The sequence below is a fragment of the Halichondria panicea genome, chromosome 8 (genome assembly GCF_963675165.1).
Source record: "Halichondria panicea chromosome 8, odHalPani1.1, whole genome shotgun sequence".
NCBI classification, from domain to species: Eukaryota; Metazoa; Porifera; class Demospongiae; order Suberitida; family Halichondriidae; genus Halichondria; species Halichondria panicea.
In genome coordinates this window covers 3,519,247-3,540,074 of record NC_087384.1, presented here as the reverse complement: position 1 = coordinate 3,540,074, position 20,828 = coordinate 3,519,247, and the positions used below count along the sequence as shown (strand labels likewise).

Genomic DNA, 20,828 nt, shown 5'->3' with positions numbered 1-20,828 from the left:
GCTTCGAGACCAGGACGTATTTTAATGGGCCTGGTCTCGAGGCTAACACAGAGCTAGTGCGGCCTGTAATAGAGGCTGTACGAGAGATCTACATCATTTTATGATCGATGATCGATCGATCATGGCTACTAAGAGGAAATTGGGTCCTGTGCGGAGTCCAGTCGTGTCTTTTACTCTAGCAAAGAAGAAAAAGCAAATTTTGGCTGGGAAGGCAATGAAGAATGTCCTGGGAATCCTTCTTACAGTGATCGTTGTATCTGTCGATTGGTAAGTTTTTGAAGTGACACTTTGATTGTGTACGTGTGCAACTTGGTCAAATTGCAAATCAATTGCTCTCTTTACTCTACGTTGCAGGTATTTTCTGGTTTTGGCACGCTTATTCTTCACAGAAGTGTATCATTTCATATTCTCCACTTTCGGTACATCCTTTCTTGAAATGCTTCCATAGTAATTATGTTCATAATATTCTCCTGCAGAATTGCTGGTTCTGTCACTGCTGCTTTTTCATCTTCTATATTCTGGTGTGCTAGTTGTCACTGCCCTGCTGACAAAGGATACTGTCAGGCTGACATCTATTCAGAAGAAATTACTTGGAATCAAAGAAAAAGGTTTCTTTTAAGCTGTGTAATTATTTATGAATCTATATAGTCTTCGAAGTTGTCAGTCCGAAGAGCAACCAAGATATGTTAGAAGGTCTTTCTAAATTGGATTTCATTGCGCATGCTCATACGTATACCGAGCTAAGACCTAAACAACTACCGTACTTATTCGATAAAGCGACCCTCCAAATATGCGACACCCTCGATCTTAGGAAATGTTCTGACCTCTAAAAGTAGTGACTGCTGCGTTGACAATTATTTTTTTATGTGCTAAGATTGGCCGAAGGAAACACCAAAAAGCAGAAATCAGACGAAAGCATTATAACTCCAATGCGTTACAACGTTCACATGTACTTTTTCGCTGGGTGCTGGCTAATCTAGCAATTTTCACTGGTGGAGTGGGGTGACAGACCGATCCTTATGCACATACATAATTACATCAGTACATGCAATTTACATAATGAAATATATGAGAGGTACAAACAGTAAAGGCTAAACTGGAGCACTGAAGTGCTAACCCTCCGCTAGCTGTTCCCGTTGGCATAAATAAATAGATCTAGAAGAGTAGCAACAAACTTATAGAGACTGGTCCATGCTGTAAACGCAGAGCTATGGCATCCAGGTGAGCAGGCTCATTAATTACAGTAGACTGTACCTAAGTAAAAAATATTTATTCGAGCCATGAAACGACTACTGCGTTTCGACTTTCATCTCATTCTAGCTGCTCAAGATCACTAGATCTAGCTCATGAATAACGAGTGTTGCAAGCTGCGCTGTGCTAATGCCTCTCGCCTTTTGCTCAAAAAGTATTAGAGTGTTATACCGTATAGCAGGTATATTTCGAGGGTATAAACTTTAGCAGATTGACTGTTAGAAAGGTCAGAATAGCAGCCTTTCTGCAGCATGCATGCATGCAATATTAAATTCGTGGGTATAATGTTCGCGGCACATGCTTGATCAGCGATAACCGCAAATATTTATACCCTCGAAATATATACACGCTATACGGTAGTAGTACGTTAGAGTGTTATAGTAGGGGGAATATCTATAATGAATATTATATTAAAATTTGCTTTTGAATTTCATACAAAGAAAGTGTATTATAATTGTATCTATCTACATGTACGGTATCATCGTAGTGTTTTGTGGCACCTCAGGAAGAAAGATAAAAATTGATTCTGCCAGGATCTGGGATTGTCTCACACGTGGGGATGAGCGCGCATTCGCATTAGATCCATAGGAGTAAGGGGTGTGTCTGCAAGAGGTCAAGTTCACAAAATTAATTTCTTTCTTTACTCTTGTAGCTAATAAAAAGCTAGCGCTTCAGTGCAAGGCTAACTAATAAGTTGAATAGCGAACAAATTATGCTACGACGAAAGAGACTGCAACAACCTTCAATGTGAGTCAGAGACTGCAACAGCCTTCAAACTAGCCATAACTCGAGAAAGAATTTAGTTTGCTAATCCACGAATCAAAATCCAAGAGAACCTGGCTAGTTAGTTTTCGTCGCATTGCAACTGTTGAGCAGTTACAGCTGGAATACATACACACAGTCAGCTTTACCGTATCCCTCATACGGTTACGCCTTCAGGCATAATTAATGAGCAAACGGTTTACCATAACCTAAACTTTTACATTGTACATCTACAATAACATGCAGTTGCTTCTATCCTTGAAGATCATCCATCAACCCATATCAGATAAGTATTTGTTCGTTAAAGTCCTAGCTCTCGATCGATCCTATAATGACTATAATTATGTGGAACCAATTCATTCATTGTCAACAATTGCAATCAACGTAATAACGTACGTAACAGATATTATGCACAAAGTAAACTATAATTACCTAGAAAAATTAATGCTTGTCACAAATGGTGCTATCTGATTGGTTACTGAGAGGTCCCTTATTTCACTCAGACGTCGGCAGAGGTCTTCTACAGAGGTTCATTATAATTATGTACTTGCCTAGATGGAAATTTATGTTGAAGTCATTGTAACGATACGATGATGCAGTGCGATTTGTGTTCTGCAGTGCAGCTTAATTTGCAGCTTTTATCTTACTGCAGCTAACAATAGCTAGTGCTCTAGTGTAGAGCTAATTACTAAGTAGTATAGCAACTTTCTATTAGCAGTTTTTGCTATGCATGATTCTCAAGAGACAGAAATGGCCTTCAATGTGCGTTATTTTATGAAGACCTAGCCAGAGCGAAGCTTTAACGTTGATTGAGGCTTGTAGAAACTCTTGGTTGCAAAGTCTTCTTTGTGTTGATACAGCCTAGCTTGCTTAGCACCATTCTAAATCAGTTATAGGCCTCGTCCAACAGTCACTATGGGATTATGAGGCCCTCGGGGTCTCATAATCCCATAGAGACCTTGGATTCGGTCTATATAACTATTATATCCCGTTGCTACGTTGTTGCCAAGTGCAATATGCAGCATAATGCACTGCTGAAAGTCATAATGCATAACCACAAAATGCCCCTCTGGCATTAGACATAATATCATGAGTATCAAAGTAAGTCCAGCCATGCAGCACTGCTGGACTGGAGCTTCTTCTTTGCAACCACCACGCAGGCTTTAAAATTGTCCAAGGTTCATTTTGTGGAAGATTCTGTGTTCCTAGACCTCTAGTTCTCGACCTCGTGATGCATGTCAATTCTGTTTCACCATAGCACTAGAAGCGGCTCTTTTTGCTGCGCTGGGGGCTTGAGCTGTTTTGCAGCAGTGTAGAGGCGAGCTTCTTGGCTTGGTTGTGATGCCGAGGATAGACCACCGTGGAGGGCTGTTTGAGCAGAAGTTACACTGAGTTGGGGTGGGGCTGTTTCTTCGCAGCAGTAAGTGGTGAGGCGGGGCTGTTTCTTTCTTTGCAGCAGTAGTGGGGTGGGGCTGTTTTGCAGTGGTTTCAGCGTTGGGACTCCAAAAATGTTGTGTCAAGCCATTCGTCGGTCATGTCAATCTTATACGCTGCAGATACTGGCGTCTAGAAGAGAGAAGATATGGAGCTGTGTCTAGAGTTGTCTCTATCATCTTTTTGTGCAGTTTATATTGTGTTACTAGGATAGTGTTATGTTGCTATGCCCTCGGGATATAAACTAGTTATAACACATGCACTCGGGATGCATGGCATATATTGCACTCGGGATGCATGGCATATATTGCACTCAGCCCTCGGGGCTTACGCCCTCGTGCTTCAGTGCAATATATGCCATACATCCCTCGTGCCCGTGTTATAACTATAACGTAGTTTTTGAGCAAAGCAAAGCATATGGCGAGAGGCATTAGCACAGTGCAGCTTGCAGCACTCGTTTCCTACTATACCCTGCTTCCTACTGAGAATGCTCAGCAATGACATCATGTAGCTAAATGCTAATAGCATGGATAGCCTTCACACAACAATATCTTGATTTAAATAGTGGCAGATTTTGATGTTAAAGCTTCATTGTCGAACAAAAGCTAAGAAGCTTGAAGCAGCTATATAACTAGCTACACGTGGCCTTGATTACGTAGATCTAGTTGCAGCTGAAGTGATCCGTACCAGGAACAATTGATATAATTATAGTAGAAAGCTAAAATTGTTGGTTGTTGGCTGATTCTGGATCCTATACTCCAGCCTGGAAGGAGCCATACCTCTCTAAGTCTAACACTCCAGGCTTCTTTGCTGTGATCCCAGCCTAGTCTACAGTACATGTCTAATGTGACATGCACACCATGTACCACTAGCACTCAAAGTTTCAGCATGCCTCCAGTCTGGTTTAGTTTTATTGCTTTTGAGTTGCTCATACATACTACATGCATGCACTGCATTATCACTCTTCTGGTTTCTTTATTATCATGTCACCAGCCTGCACTTTAGTGCTCTAGTTGTTAAAAACGATTGATGCCAACATTTCAAAATCACTGCATCTGCAGCGCCTTGCAGCTCTCTTCTCACTCTTACAGCTACCAATAGCTAGCGTTCTAGTGCAGAGCTAACTACTAAGTAGAGTAGCAACACTCGGTGAACAAGTTTTTCTACGCATTCTTCTGAAAAGGCCGCAATGTCGATCATTCCAAGTGATCAAAACTAGGCATAACTCGAGAATGAAGCATTAGTTTGCAAATCCATGAATTAAAATCCAAGAAAACATTACTAGAAACTCTTACTTGCACTTGATTGATTCTTGAGCAGCTGTAGCAGTCTACACAGACAGACACACACTACCGCATACCTCGCTTGCGCATGCGCACCGAGGCATAAAATATTCATACAAGAACTGGTGATACCGTGACGGACACAGCAAAGAATGCAAATAGAAATTCAGTAGCGCAGTAGCAAGTTTTATGTAGATAGAGGTGACCTATGTGCCATGCACCTACTGCTGCTATTCGATCTAGCCCGACTAAAGTGCCTACAAATCAGGGAAAAGTACAAACAACTTTTTTAATGGCGGAAAATATAGTGTTGGCTAGCTCAAACGCCAAAACAAGATGGGTAGTGTACTTGGGTTGTTATAAAGTATAAAGTAGCAACAATTTAGAAAAACTGTCCTATAATGAGTTGCAACAACTGAAGGAGAAGTAGTAGTATTATAGTGTTGGTCCTCATGATTACTTGAACCATGCCAATATCAACCAACACCAAGCCATCTTGTTTGCATCCTTTTTGGTGCTTCTGGTGGAGCTGCATTATTTCAACACGTGACGGGTGGAGTTGAGCAACTCGCAATATAAAAGAGTTGAAAAAAGAAGAAATTAGCAGTGATGAAATTGTTCCTTTTAGCTCCTAGTACTACAAGGGAGAAGCCTTTGTCTGGAGTTAACTAATAGCCGGGAGGTTTGGTGAATCCATCAGTGCTGAAATTGTTTTCATTTTTAGCTGCAGTTTCAGTAAAAAAAAAAAGATGCTGCGGCCGTTATTCGAACTTGCAGTCGTTAAAAAATAGCCGCGGCCGTTATTCGAACGTGCAGTCGTCAAGGCAGTAATTGCACGTCGTTAATGACGACGTGCATTTACTGATACGCGATTAATCACTGTACGAATCCCAGTGAATATATAGCTAGGACAACATGCGATAATAATTATAATAGACACAGCTATCTAAGCTGACTCATATTATAGTACCCATTAAATTTTTTTAGCACCTACATGTAGGCACTTGAAAATATTTTGAAAATATTATTGTCGCCGCTCGCAATTTTATACAAAATGTGTTTTGCAATTCTATATTATTATTATATACCGTATAGCGCGAAATTTTCGAGGGGCTTAATTTTCGTGGATTTCGTGGGTTAGAATTCTACACGAAAATTAAGTCCACAAAAAGTGTTCTTTAATTAGAATTACCTGCTATCATGCAAAGATTTAAAGGCGTGGCTTCCGGTAAGCAGTCATTCCGCGAACATTGTGCAACGAAATGGTTTTTAGAGGCCAATCCACGAAATATAAGTGCCTCGAAAATTTCGCGCTATACGGTATATAAACCCTATATAACACTGATGACACCTCGGTAAGAATGCACCAGATGCGATATCAGACCGTCTATTTCTTGAGGGAGCATGCATGCCCCCAGACCCCCCTAGATGGCCGTGTGCCTGAGCACACGGATATCCGGCTGGCCCCCCTCCCCCCCCCCATATTTCTGAAATGTGACTTTGGCCCTCTCTGTCAATTTTTATGCCTCGGTGCGCATGCGCAAGCCAGTTATATGGTAGTGTGTCTGTGTGTGTATACTGCTACAGATGCTCAAGGATCAATGAAGTGCAAGTAAGAGTTTCTATAGGCTTCTATAGTCATGTTTTCTTGGATTTTAATTCGTAAATTTGCAAAATATTGCTTCATTCTGGAGTTTTGCTTACTTGGAATGCCATTGCAGTCTTTTTAGAAGAGTGCGTAGCAAAACTTGTTCACCAAGTGTTGCTACTCTACTTTGTAGTTAGCTTTGCACTAGAACGCGCTAGCTATTGGTAGCTGCAAGAGAAAGAAGGAAGCTGCATGCAAGGCTTTCCTGATGCAGCCATTAATTTTAGACTTGAACTGCATCAATCGTTTTTAACAACAATTATGGTCGATCATTACCCCTTCTTTGAGTCTGCCTGCAGTAAATTAATTACTGCAATAAATGTTCATTCGGCTTGATAATTATAATGTGTGTATAATTATAAAACTATTGGTAGCTTTATGTTATGTAACTTTGACACCTCCACCGAGGCAGCATGTTTTCATTTGTTTTGTATGAAGGCCTGCTTGTAATCAATATACCTTTAGTATCATAATGAGTTTATAGGGGCTCATGTAGACAAATTACTTTATAAAAACCCCTGAATGTTGTGGGCTATTTTACGCATGTATCAATTTTATTTTGACCTAGCATATGGTTACATTTCAATCTCCTATCCGGCCCCATTTGGTCCTCAACTTTCTTCTGAACCAGTCTCAAGCCAACATGCCAACAGCAATCCGCCACTGCATTTCCTCACACCCACAGTATGTTGATCAAGTTGGGTACTGTTTCAATAATTATAACTCATCCTATAGAATTCTCCACACTCACCACATCGAGCTACTTCTGGATCAGTCAGTGCAAGCCGCACTCCTACTCCGTCTAGGTGCGTGAATTTCTAGGTGCTATAAATCATACATGAGTATGAGGTACATAATTGCATCATCCTGTGTTGTGTGCGTCTTGGTACTTACATCTTCATGCACTCTTATGTGTGTGCCTTTTTGTTTACAGTTGGTACTCCCATAGCTTTGCAAAGGGCTCACCATGTAAGTATTTTTTTTACAACAATAGTATGTATGTATCTATTTGCGTCCGAAGGTGATAATGACAAAATGAAAATCTCTGACTGTACTACACTGGAAACATTTCTAAAGTGTGAGCAAGATAGGGAACATAAGGTTCTCTCAAGTAGCCCGAATGTAACGGGTTCACCACTTTCATGTGATCAGTATGGCTCTGACTTTGCTCCCACTCCACGGAAATATCACCTCTCGACCAGGTCCCTGCCTTCTTGTCTTACGGAGGGTGATTCTCTTTTAAGCTCTGACAGCAGAATAGTGAGTATAATAATTACACTATACACATTACATTAAGTATTTTCAGGCCCTGAGCAAACTCGGAATTTCAAGGGACGAGTTGAGTTTTTGGAATGATCGTTGTAGAAAGGTAAGGTGTGCTACCAACTAGTTTTGGACATGTACAGTACAGGTTAGCAGAATATTAAACATTATAACGAAGCTATAACCTACTGTAATAACGCATTTTACGTGTGTAGCGCTGGTCTAACCATGTAGATTAAGGAAGAGAAAGGGATTGGAAATGATGGGCGTGGTTGAATCTAGGCGCGTTACGGTGATATATTCATTATTAATTTTAGCGAGACATAATATTGCACGCGAGATTGCATGGCACCAATAAGAGAGGCTGTGGTGGCAGTGAATCAAAGCCTGTCTTCTCATCAAAGGGCTAATAATGATGGCAAGATAATTATGTACCTGAGGTCGTGCCGGGGCCAGCAGGTATAGTAGTCCGTTGGTTTGTTTTTTTGTGGCATCTGAGTCTATACTTAACTGGATACCATAGTACTGCGTTTACAGCATAGATAGCCGTCACACAACAATCAAGTTATTGTTAATAGTGGCAGACTTTGATGTTAAAGCAAGCCTCGTTGTGGAGTAAAAGACATAAGAAGCTTGAAAAATTCCACGTTGGCTAGCTAGCTAACACTCGACCTTTATTCGAGTACACAAATATTTGCAGCTGAAGTGATCCTTCACTAGCTGGGCGTGACCACTGGGCGTACCAGCTAATCCTTCCCCGCTGCAAGCTCTTCCACTCCAGTGATGTTGACAGTGAGCGTGTCACCATCCAAGGTGAAAACATTTCTACTTGTCAGATCGAACTCACCCAGGTACACGACCTCGTACATAGTGATGATCGATACCACATGAGCATCTGGCACACCAAGCCAGTCATCTATTTCTTGCAGCCAGACCATGCATACATTTATTAATTAGAGTCTAGTTCATGAAAGAAGCTAGGCAAGATAGCTTTGAGTAGCCGTATATGTGATACGGGACTAATTGCTGTAATTCTCTAGTCACTAATAGCACGTACATCATACGATTACTGACGAAAATAGCCAGTGTTTTTCAGCAACCTAGGAGTAACACACCTAGACTTACGAAAATCTTGCAGTAATGTTACGATTTTATTATGCCTCAGTGCGCATGCGCAAGCGAGGCATACAGTACTGTATGTGCGTGTGTGCGTGCGTGCGTGCGTGCGTGCGTGTAGACTGTTACAGCTGCTCAAGGATAAATGAAGTGCAAATAAGAGTTTCTATAGGCTTCTAGTCATGTTTTCGTATTCGTGGATTTGCAAAATAAAGCTTCGTTCTCGAGTTATACCTAGATTTGCTTACTTGGATTGCCATTGCAGCCTTTTCAGAAGAATCCGTAGCAAAACTTGTTCACCGAGTGTTGCTACTCTACTTAGTAGTTAGCTCTGCACTAGAACGCTAGCTATTGGTAGCTGCAAGAGTGAGAAGAGAGCTGCAAGGCTCTGCTGACTTGCCATTAATTTTAGACTTGAACTTTTGGCATAGATCGTTTTTAACAACAATCATTGTTGATCATTACCCACTCCTTGGGTTTCCCAGTGCTTCTGGATTCTGCATGCAACAAAATTAAAAATGTTCATCATGATAATCATAATCAATGTGTGTATAAAAGCTAGCTATTAGTAGCTTTATGTTATGTAGCTTAATGGCACCTCCACCGAGGCATCAGCACCCGCGGTGCTTTCATTATGCCTCGGTGCGCATGCGCAAGCGAGGTATACGGTAGTGTGTTTGTGTGTCTGTGTGTCTGTGTGTCTGTGTGTGTGTGTGTGTGTAGACCGCTACAGCTGCTCAAGGATGAATCAAGTGCAAGTAAGAGTTTCTATAGGCTTCTAGTCATGTTTACTTGGATTTTAATTCGTGGATTTGCAAAATAATGCTTCGTTCTCGAGTTATGCCCAGTTTTGCTTACTTGGAATGCTATTGCAGCCTTTTCAGAAGAGTCCGTAGCAAAACTTGTTCACCGAGTGTTACTACTCTACTTAGTAGTTAGCTCTGCACTAGAACGCTAGCTATTGGTAGCTGCAAGAGTGAGCAGAGAGCTGCAAGGCTCTGCGCTGACTTGCAGCCATTAATTTTAGACTTGAACTTTTGGCATCGATCGTTTTTAACAACAATCATGGTCGGTCATTACCCACTATTCGGTTGATTGCATGCAGCAAAATTCATCATGATAGTTATAATCAATCATGAATGTGTGTATAAAAGCTAGCTATTAGTAGTTTTATGTTATGTAGCTTTGGCACCTTCACCGAGGCATCAGCACCCGCGGTGCTTTCATTGACTCAGCAACCAAAATTAATTGGCTGCACATCCTACATATAATTATACCGTAGAAACTGGATTATTAGCATACGCTCATGGTCAATAGCAGAGTGCTCTACATATACGCTTAATATATTCGAGAATGCACCTATAATGCAGTCATTTTCGAGCCCCACCTAGTAACCGAATGTCTCTGTGATGGGAGCTGAGGCTAGAAACTGAGCAAGCAGGCAACCCTAACTGGATCTATATCATACTACCGTATAGCGCGAAATTTTCGAGGCGTTTATATTTCGTGGATTTGCCTCTAAAAGCATTTCGTTGCACAATGTTCGCGGAACGGCTGCTTACCGGAAGCCACGCCTTTAAATCTTTGCACGGTATAGCAGGTAATTCTAATTAAAGAAAATTTTTTGTGGACTTACTTAATTTTCATGTAGGGGTTGCTAACCCACGAAATCCGCAAAAATTTCGCACTATACAGTATTCGTTTTACAGTTCATTTTACAACATACAAATTCAGTCAAGTTTTCCCTAATAAAATACATGTGTTTTGAGTGGAATTTTAGTGATTCATAGTAAATTCTTAGGTTTTCTTCCCACAACTAGTGGAAAAGGTAGTAGCCTATAAAAGGAGTTATTGGGTTGGAGTGTGGGGCATAAGCCCCAAAATCTTTCAATGTGCAGGCGACTTGTCCGTTAATTGTCTGGACTTTAGAGACTAGTTAGATAGTAAAACAGTTGGTACAAGGCATACTGTCCGCTATAACAGAAGGGTCCGCTATTTAGAGAGTCCGTTATAATAGGTTTCACTATAATGGTGGCACTTTGCATTTTCAAACTTGGAAATTACGGTTTATATATAATTATTAGTACTGGGATCTTACTGGTGGTAAGAAAGTTTTCAGGGAGTCGGAGACCTTCTGCTAACAAATTAAGTAGATACTACGTAGTTTCTGGTGACCTCTGTCCTGTATACTGATGATTTTGTGCTCTCCGTATAAATTAATTAACCCCAACAGTGGCTTGCCGAACGAGTTGTCTGTCCTGTAGCACGAGAAATTGAGAAAGTCAATGCAGTGTTGAAGAAAATGGGAAACACAGATCTCATGATAGGCTGTACGTGTGATGTATTGTTGTTACTTGATCAACTGTTTCATTCAATTTTGTATTTGTAGCTGTTTCTCTGCCTAAACTACAGCAGATTGCAAAAATAAAAGCGCAACAGGTGCCAACCTTGTCCGTCCTTGCTCCATACTTAGAGCTATCCACCAAACAAGATTACCTCGTTTCTAGAACCCAAGGTGTAGATTTAACAGCGAAGGCATTAATTAATTGTTGTCAACTTCATAATAATTTATTACTGAAGGAATTTTCATCAATACAGAACTCTCAAAGGGTACTAACCTGAGTGCATTTCACTGGGATTCTGGTGGCTCGTGGAGAGGGAAGCAATGGAATCAAAGTTTACCTAGCGACTCACAAGTAAGTCAACTATACACAATTATCCTTGTTCTTATCCTTTCTCTGTTCAGATTGTTATGCACCTGTTTTGCACTTACATGGATAGTCAGTTTCCTCCAAATCCTCAATATCCAGCAGATGGAAAAGCATTCTCTAGTAGGCATTTTATGAAAGCGCCAGATAAAACTAGTAAGTTAATTATAATTATGAACCTGGTAAGGTACGTAGCATAAAACCTCGCATGCATGTAATAAATAAATCTATATAATTACCATCCAAAAAAGTGTGGAAAGTGGCTAAAAGTGTACATTTCAGAAAGATGGGGGTGGGACAAGCCATATATCTGTATGCGTAAGCGAGGCCCCCCAGAAATGTTTATAGATTGTCGGACGCATATGGTACATTCTTAGCATTAATTCCTACCATCTTGTAGAGTTTATAAAATGGAAGTGCATTCCAGAGTGTAAGGTGTCAGTGTCAGTGTCATTGTAGGGTTATCAATCGTTTTTAACAACAGTCATGGTCGATCATTACCCACTCGTTGAGTTTGTCTGTGATTCTGCATGCAGCAAAATTTATAAAAATGTTCATCATGATAAGTGTGTATAAAAGCTGTTGCTATAGTAGTTTTATGTTATATGTAGCTTTGACACCTCCACCGAGGCATCAGCACCCGCGGTGCTTTCATTTTTCGAGTAATCATTCGTGTGCTATAATGACTAATTATCCTGATCGAGGCACCACGGCGTGCGTGTGTTGTTTTCATGAGAAGACTCCAGGCTTCTTCACTGACTCTAATCAGGTGTCTTACATACTTGTAATACTCCGGGCCTCTTTTCTAGTGATCCTACGAACGGTCCGGGACTCCCATGCAGGTGCCCTATATTTTGTTACACTCCAGGCTTCTTTGCTAACTCTCCGTGATTCTATAGCCTACTGTTTGTCTAACCATGCACCACAGCCGTACTTTTTCAAAGCTTTAATACATTTATGCTTCGAGGCTTAGCCACACAAGGGATGATTGATGTTGTCTACCACATACTACTCGTACACCTGGAGATACAAAATCAATCCCCTTTTAGTCTTCTGTGTTAGTATTAATTTTGGGGAGCCTACAAAGAGTCTACAAAGAGGCAAGAATAGATTATCTCGTAAATGGACCCTAGGCGATCAGATAATCGAAAAAGAAGATGAAACACATTACCTAGACCTATATCAACACCCACTGTCTCCAGAGAGAATCTCACGCGGTAGTAGCCTGCTTGCGCATGTGCTAAACGGTTGCAATTCGACGAAAACTAACAGCTTCTATATCACATTCTCTTGGATTTTGATTTGTGGATTTTCAAACTAAAGCCAGTTATTGCTAATTTTACTTACAGTGAAGGCTGTTGCAGTCTCTTCAGAATCTTTTGTAGCATCGTCTGTTCGCACAAAGTTTCTATTCAACTTACAAGTTAGCCTAGCTGCACTAAAGCGCTAGCTCTTTGTTAGCTACAAGGGTCAGGAAAGAGCTGTAAAGCTATAGCTATGCTGTAGTGGCCATTTGTGAGCTAGACCTCTTGCAGACACACCCCTTATTCCTGTGGATGCATGCGCATGCGCATGCACTTATCCTCATGCATGTGTGAGAGAATCTATTTTGAACCCCAGAATCAATTTGCTTCCTTTTTCTTGAGGGCCCTGGGTAAGCCACAAAACAGTACGTATTTATACAATGATACCCTAAATTATACAATGACAACTGTAACAATAGAAATAGATGCATTCATGTACACAAGTCTTTTATTATAGATAGATAATTATATGCAATTTCTTCTCATTTTTTTAATTGTTATAGCTAGATACTACTTTCTATGCTTAAATTCTCTCTTACTATTCTTTCAGACTATACCTTTGACAATGCGAAAGCAAAACATGGCGAGAGGCATTAGCACAGCGCAGCTTGCACCATTCGTTTTCATAGTGTTCATACAGACATGGCATCATTTATAACATTTGAAAACAAGCAAGTCTCAGGCATGTTTCAGCACTTCATGCATGCAATTAGGATATTTTTTTCACGATATGTAATATTGATTCAAAATGAGATTCTTTTGGCTAGATCTAGTTTGACTCACAGCATAGATTAAGGAAGAGAGGGATTGGAAACAGCAGTGACCTCGAATAACCATCCGTGTTGCCCGGTTTTACTCAAGGCTGTCTACTCCAACATGGAAAGAAAACGTGGAAAGAAAACCTAGGCTGGGAACAGTTGAGGAGACAAACGATTGTCGTACTGTCAGTATAACAAAACTACTGCTGAACTTACACTTCATTGAGAAAATAATATTAGCTTAGCTAGACAGTCTTAGCTATATAATAAATGCTATCTTAAGATAGCATTTATTATATTATGTTATACTTATTGTTCACTACATCTGAATGTATGGCAGTAAATCTCCGAGGACGAGGGCGAAGCCCCGAGGCTAAGGATAGTGTCTAGACAACTATATTTAGATCATGTTTGCCACAAATACTGCAAGGAAGTATTCTAGAAAATCACGTATTTTATTTAGAAATCGTGTACTTACTTAGAAAATCATGTACTTCACTTAGAAAATCATGTAGCAAAGATTAGATAAGAACATTCAAATCTGATTGGCTAAATACTCACGGTTGCTATGATCTAAAATGCTTAGACACTGTTTAGGAAGCCTCCACATGATTTAGAAGTCCTCAGGGCTAGTAGAACCCTCACTGCGTTCGGGATACTACAACCAGCCCTTTGGGCTTCTAAATCATGTAGAAACTTCCTAAACAGTGTCTAACTATTATTTATCTACCCAACAAATGAGAATTTTTTGTGTATTTTCACATAATAATTAACCCCCCAGTATGGAAATCAATTTTTGTGGGGACTTAGAAAGATCTGCATAAGGCCTCAAACAAGTAAAAGTGTTTCCTGGGGGGAGGGAGAGCTGCACAATTAGTGAGTACATTCGAAGTAGGGTCGGTTTTAGCCGCGGCTATTATCTGAAACAGTGAATACCTGATGTCATTATTACTTCATCAATCTAGCACTAGCATCTATTCTAAATCTGTAGCTAAGAAGCCCGCGAGCCTTGTTGGAGGCTACGCAATTTTACTACCTCACGCAATGTAATCTGTCTTCTAAGCATTCAAGTTATTGTACTCAGCGGATATTTCTTCGAAGTTATTGTCTTCCTTAATTATTATAACTTCCTATATAATTCTCATCTGTGCATCTAGTATGATCATTATTAATTTTATGTACATGCGAAGTACTATAATTATACAGTATTATTATGACACATTTTAATAATTATAAACAGTATTAGCCTCCTTCACAAGCCTCGAGCGAAGAGCGGCCTGGAATCGAGGCTAAACAGTATTAGCTTAATAATTCTGCTAGCAGTCTCTGAAAATCTGAAGAACACAAGGATCATTAAACATCACGTCTGCACATAACACCTTCTAACTGCAAATTTACAAAAACATGTTGCCCACTAACTACGATCTGTTCCAAAAAATTCATAGGGAACAAGACCCACAAAAAATTGTCAGGATTGGCCGGAGGAAACACCAAAAAGCGTAGAAAAAAAAGCGAGAGCATAACTCCAATCCGTTACAACGTCATGGACATGTTACAGCTAGTGTTGCCATGAGGTACATCATAATTATTAGCATAAAAAAAACCTCTATTGTCATTCAATTAGGAATTGTAATTAAGAGATGTACCGACTGTACTTCCATCCATGTCAACATGCATGGATGGACTGTGCATGTATAATTATGCCTAAAACTCAACATTCATAATGTTGTATACCTTGCACAAAATGCACGGTCTATTCATTATGTCCCACCCCAAAGTGCATATACTGTATTAATGGCTGTACGTAATCTATAAGGAAGCGAACATCGATCACCCTACCAGCATGTGGGTTAACTGTCATAAATTGGCACCTGAGGGCTACAAGGGAAAATAATAATGGCTCATAAATTGGCACCTCAAGCATAATTAATTTTATGTAACAAAAATAAAAATAATGGTGTTTTCGATGAATGAAGATGAATGAATCGAAATGTCTTGCATGAGAAACAAAATGAAAACATGGAGTCGGGTGTAGTCTGTAGACTAGTTAATCAAAAATTCTGCTGTGTGCTTGCAGAAGGAGCTGCTTTAGAGACACTCTGGGAGAAGGCTAGGGCTCAAGCTGAGCCTTGCTCACTAGCACTAGTACTGCACGCCACTGCACTCACTAGGCCTGTGTGACATATATCAGTTAATACACAGTGCCTCGGGGTTTATGACAGTAAACCACACCTCTCCCTCGGGCTTGCGCCCTCGTAGTCCGGAGGTTTACTGTCATAAACCCCTCTACACTGTACATTAACTAATACGTGAATGACGTTATAACGGATTGAAGTTACTGTAAGACCGCGATTTAAAGCGACACTTTTTAATAATTACGAAGCCAGAGGTCGCTTCTTTTGAAGGTTGAAAAATTATATTGAAGTCCTGGTGTCGCATATTTAGAGGGTCGCATCTAATTGGAGGAGTCTACTTACCTCGATTTCAGGCCGCTTAAAAACACAGATTTTCCAGTGGGCTACAATCGAGGCTAGGGAGTGGCTACATTTACCTCTATTTGCGACATTAAAAAATAATTGTCAACGCAGCTGTCGCTATTTTTAGAGGTCAGAAAATTGCTGAAGCTCCTGGGTGTCGCATATTTGGAGGGTCGCCTTAAATCGAGGTCTTACGGTATATGCTCTCACCCACTTTCTTCTTTCTTTCTTCGCTTTTTGTCCAGACATTGCAAATGTTTTTGTGGGTCTTGTAGTCTACTCTGCTGATACGTACAGTACCGAGTTTGTTTTTTTTTGCAAAATTTTGGGTGATTAGCCCCCCCCCCTTCAATATTCTAGTATCCACCCCTGGAGAAGGTCTATTATGGGAGGTAGGTTCTACTTTACCTGCACAATCACTGTTTTGGACACTATGCAAAGTGAGCTTTACAACATGTAACAATTAACAACTAGCTCGTAGAGCTGTTTGCTTATGCTTATGCTATAGCATAAGCAAACAGTTCTATGTGATGAGCAATCACTATAACGTATACATGTAGTTTATTCATTCCACGTCCCAAAAGTGTCATGCCTCCGAATTAAGTTGTATAGCTAACCTGTGCACTGAGCAGTCTGATCACAATGTTTATGTAAGCTAGGTCTGAACCTGAAGGGTCGCAGCACATGTATGATATCAACACAGTTGCCCAAGCAAAGTTAATTGTTAGTTTCTCATCAGACATTTTAATGCCTATACCCGCTCCAATTTTGTCTAGTACACTTCAGTGCTGTGTCTATGGTAACGTGTCTTATGAAAGTCACGTGATGTTAGCTCATGTCCAATTATCTGAGCGTAACCGTAGCGGACTTGCCCCGTAAGGTATATGCATTTCAATTATGGCTTCATTTATGCTTCATGTGGTTGACAAGTATGCCACATAATTATGGAAATTGCTAATTTTTAGCTGAAAGCTTATCAGCTCTATAGTCTGCAATAATTATGGTATATGAAACTTTGAATTTCAGTGTGATATAATAATGACAAAGTTGTGGACAACATTATAATTAAGGTCAACCTCAGCACAAATAGACTTTAGTGCAGCGTGTAAAGGTCCATTTTCTCTAAAAATTATTTCAGCAAAGGAATCAGTTCCATAATTATTGACAAAATATTGATTGTATGGTAGTCGCAGTGCTTTCATTTGTCAAGGTTTTTAAAAAAAATTGTGTATCTGTAGGAAGGCGTGAGGGGTGTATAGAGTAAGGAATTCATTTTCAAATGACACATGCAAGATTTATCTTGTATTTTTTGCATATCTAGGTGGTTTGAAGAAGGTGGATGTTTGCATATATCAAGAAAGCCTGAATCCACCGGACTATCAGGTAATTTACAGTTATTGTTGCCTTTTGACCGAAGGAATAGCAGTGCCAGTATAATATGGCATAATGTATAGGGCCAATAATTATAATTATGGCATAATTATTGCACTGGGGCAAAGTAACCTTTTCAGACCTAAGCTTATACCCTCCCCTCCACCCTAGCACTGGTCAATACTTCAAAACATTACTTTTATAGTGATACACTCAGTGAGACATTTTTGGTTCCTGTGGGGGAATTTATATCAAAAACAGAACAAAACTACCAAATTATTTTCTATGTAGCAATTAAGTGGTTTCTATGCTGGTTTCAAGTGGTTTTCACGGCAACAAATAGTTATAATACATGGCAATTCGTGCCACAAGCAATTTATTAGCCCTTGTATGGGAGATAATGATCTCGGGCCGCCTTACATAGCCATGTAATAACTAATACTTTTTGCTGTAAATGCAATTATGCCTCAGTGTGCGCATGTGCAGCAAGGTATACAGTAGTGTGTGTGTGTGTGTGTATTTGTATTACAGTGGGGGGCTTTGGGAGCTTGAGAACCCCCGTCCTCCCAGACAACTATGAAACTAATCTTATCACTCGGTAGCATGCAGAGGAGGTTGTACACGCATTATCATGACGCCTTCAGTCATGTGATAATTATAAACCTTTATAGAATTCCTTTGAGGTCAAAGGTGAGAATGTAAAAGCTTATCAGTGCAAGTAAGAGCTAGAGAGAACGATTAATGGTGCTCTGACCTACTCTGCTGATCATAATCTTGTTAGATAAAAATTGTGGAAAAGTGTCAAAAAAATCTAAATACTAGTCTAGATCCATCTTGGAACGCTAGCTATTAGTAGCAGTATGCAAGAGTGAGAAAAGAGATGCAAAACTAGACTGTGTTTTAGCTGTGGTAGTGCGCTGTTGACCAACGAAATCATTTGCATGTATAGTTCTACTAATCCAGTGGCGGATCCAGAGGGGGGTCCATGGGGTCCCTTGACCCCCCCTTTTGAAGTTAACTTTAAAAGGCTTAATGACACCAGCTAACTATTTATCAGTTTTTGTAGCTATTGTAATTTGATTCAATGATTGTACCTGTTGTTTTGATGTATCAACTGCCAAAGGAGTGTTCAGGTTAGCCTAGGCTAGCTAGTTGACTGCTATACGCAAGTCTATTATAGGACTTCCCTGGCTGAGCATGGGATTTTCCCTAGTCACGTGTGACCGGAAAAGTGGGCGTAACCCTAAAAATTTCGCGCTGCGAGCGACTTTCATTACTTGCGCTGGGCGCTAGTTAGTTTGGACCCCCCCTTTCATTTTTCCTGGATTCGCCACTGTAATCAAGTGCATGTGGACGTATGTTAATTAAGTCTACTATCAATCTAGCTCTGCATGGTCTCAACAAATACCTTTCCATTTCATAAGGGGCCCATACGGTGACTCTTCCTAACTTGAACCTCTCTTTCTCTCCTTCTAACCGAAGTGTGGTATACAAGGACCTTGTGCACCTGTTACTTAGCTATCGATAGCGTTTTACCTGGAGGTTTCAGCAACAGAATAATTATAGCTGTCCCCATGCCCCAAAGTCGTTCCCAGTATCTACAAAAAAGGTCATGAGCATAGAAAATAATGGATCCGTACAGAAAGAGTATGTAAGCCCGTAGCTGGTTCAGAATGGCTGCCACATTTAATTTAGATTGTACTATTCAGTTTCACATTATCATTGAAGGAGCTGTTTTTGCATTGTAATTTTTAATCTATTACGGCAGACTAGACACAAACCGCAAACCTTAATACTTTCTTTATACCGTATAGCGCAAACTTTTAGAGGCACTTATGTTTCATGGAATGGCCTCTAAAAGCATTACGAAGCCACGCCTTTAATCTTTGCACGATATAGCAGATAATTCTAAAATCTAATTAAAGAAAAAATTGTGTGGACTTAATTTCGTGTATAATAATAGGATTGCTAACCCACGAAATCAGCGAAAAGTTTAAGCCCCTCTAAAATTGCGCGCTATACTACCTGTTACGCTCAGCAAGAGCACATAAAAGAGAGAGAGCGTGTAAACTTACACCATCCGCTACAATACCGGCAGAATCCAAAACCACTACTATAAATAGAACAATTCTTGAAATCGCTCACTGCTGCATGTGCATGGAGTCATAGATAGAGTAGATAGAGAGGGATTGAAAACGGAAGTAGCCTCGAAGTACCATCCGCGGTTTTAATCAATGCTTACTTTTTAACATGAGAGATAAACATAAATAATTCATGAGAATTGTTTTGCTCTCTGTAAGAAGTCCACGAGCAGTTCTGCTGCTAAACATCAAGTCTAATACTTGAGGCCATTTGGGACACAGGACACTATTTAGTTACACAGTCTTAGCTATATCAAAGGTACTATAGGAACACAAGCATGAAAAAGCGCTCTGTGTACCTCTAGCTACTTCATGACAATCGAGATTATATTTTCTTCTTTTCCAATTGATACCTACTATCAGGGGGCATGTGATTCAGTAATGGGGGTAGCTCTGAGATGTATGCTTTGGACACAATAAGTTTCCCGGGCTTTTGCGGGAGTTATGAGGAGATACACGGATGGTCCCACGTAGACTTTATTGTAAAACATCACTTCTGTTTCCAATCCCTCTCTACTCTATCTATGATGGAATGTTGTCCCACGTGACCATAGTTCTATTTATAGTAGTGGTTTTGGATTCTGCCCGTACTGTAGCAGACGGAAGTTACACGCTCTCTCTCTTTTATGCGCTCTTACGCTCTGCCATAATAATCACTGGGAACTTTCTCTTGTGAAGGTTTGGTACCATAAAAATCTAACCATTGTGGTTTAATTTACAGATTTTACTGAAGGAAAAGCGTATTGAATTGTCCAAGGTAAGTAAATTGCACATTAAGTTGTGGCAGTTTGATTTCTGTTGGTATAGGGGAGGAACAACATGTTGAATGCAATCGCTGTCTTTCTCTACTGTGTAAAGACACATTTCAAGTCTACCCTGGGGTATGTATATATAATTATGCTTTGATAACGCAATCAATCTTTTTACTGATAATTATGTAGGTCCGTACATCTGGATAAAACTGGACTTAATGCTCTATGGATAACAGAGAGAGAATGAACTTGTTTTTGCATTAGTTAATTTGTAAGCTAAATTGTTGAAACTACATATATGTCTACGTAGTTATTATTCGCACTTAAGTAATGTTGTAAAGTAGAGTTGGCTATGTTTAGTGAACCAAGCAAGGTTTATTATCACAAGACAACACAAGTTTTACTGCAGGCATGCCTGTGGCCTCAATGTGTACGTGTCTTGCCTGTGCCATGGCCTCCACTCAGGCAAGTTTACGCAAATATATTCTCAGGTAAAATTGCCTGAAAGTTAATGAAAATCCACATCAACTTGCTTAACAAGTTATATGTCATGTGACATT

General features: G+C 40.1%; 1 protein-coding gene across 1 annotated transcript; it reads left to right on the top strand.

The window, feature by feature from the left end:
- Window positions 1–80: 80 nt before the first annotated feature.
- LOC135339973 (transmembrane protein 209-like) lies at window positions 81–20,641 on the top strand. The gene is made up of 16 exons (XM_064536242.1): window positions 81–267; window positions 355–419; window positions 477–608; window positions 6,947–7,062; window positions 7,114–7,184; window positions 7,313–7,347; window positions 7,400–7,638; window positions 7,685–7,747; window positions 10,991–11,087; window positions 11,147–11,272; window positions 11,356–11,453; window positions 11,504–11,621; window positions 17,326–17,387; window positions 20,238–20,273; window positions 20,324–20,397; window positions 20,458–20,641. The coding sequence occupies exons 1-16, from the start codon at window positions 101–103 to the stop codon at window positions 20,513–20,515; spliced, it is 1,557 nt and encodes a 518-aa protein (XP_064392312.1). The 5' UTR covers window positions 81–100; the 3' UTR covers window positions 20,516–20,641.
- Window positions 20,642–20,828: the final 187 nt, after the last annotated feature.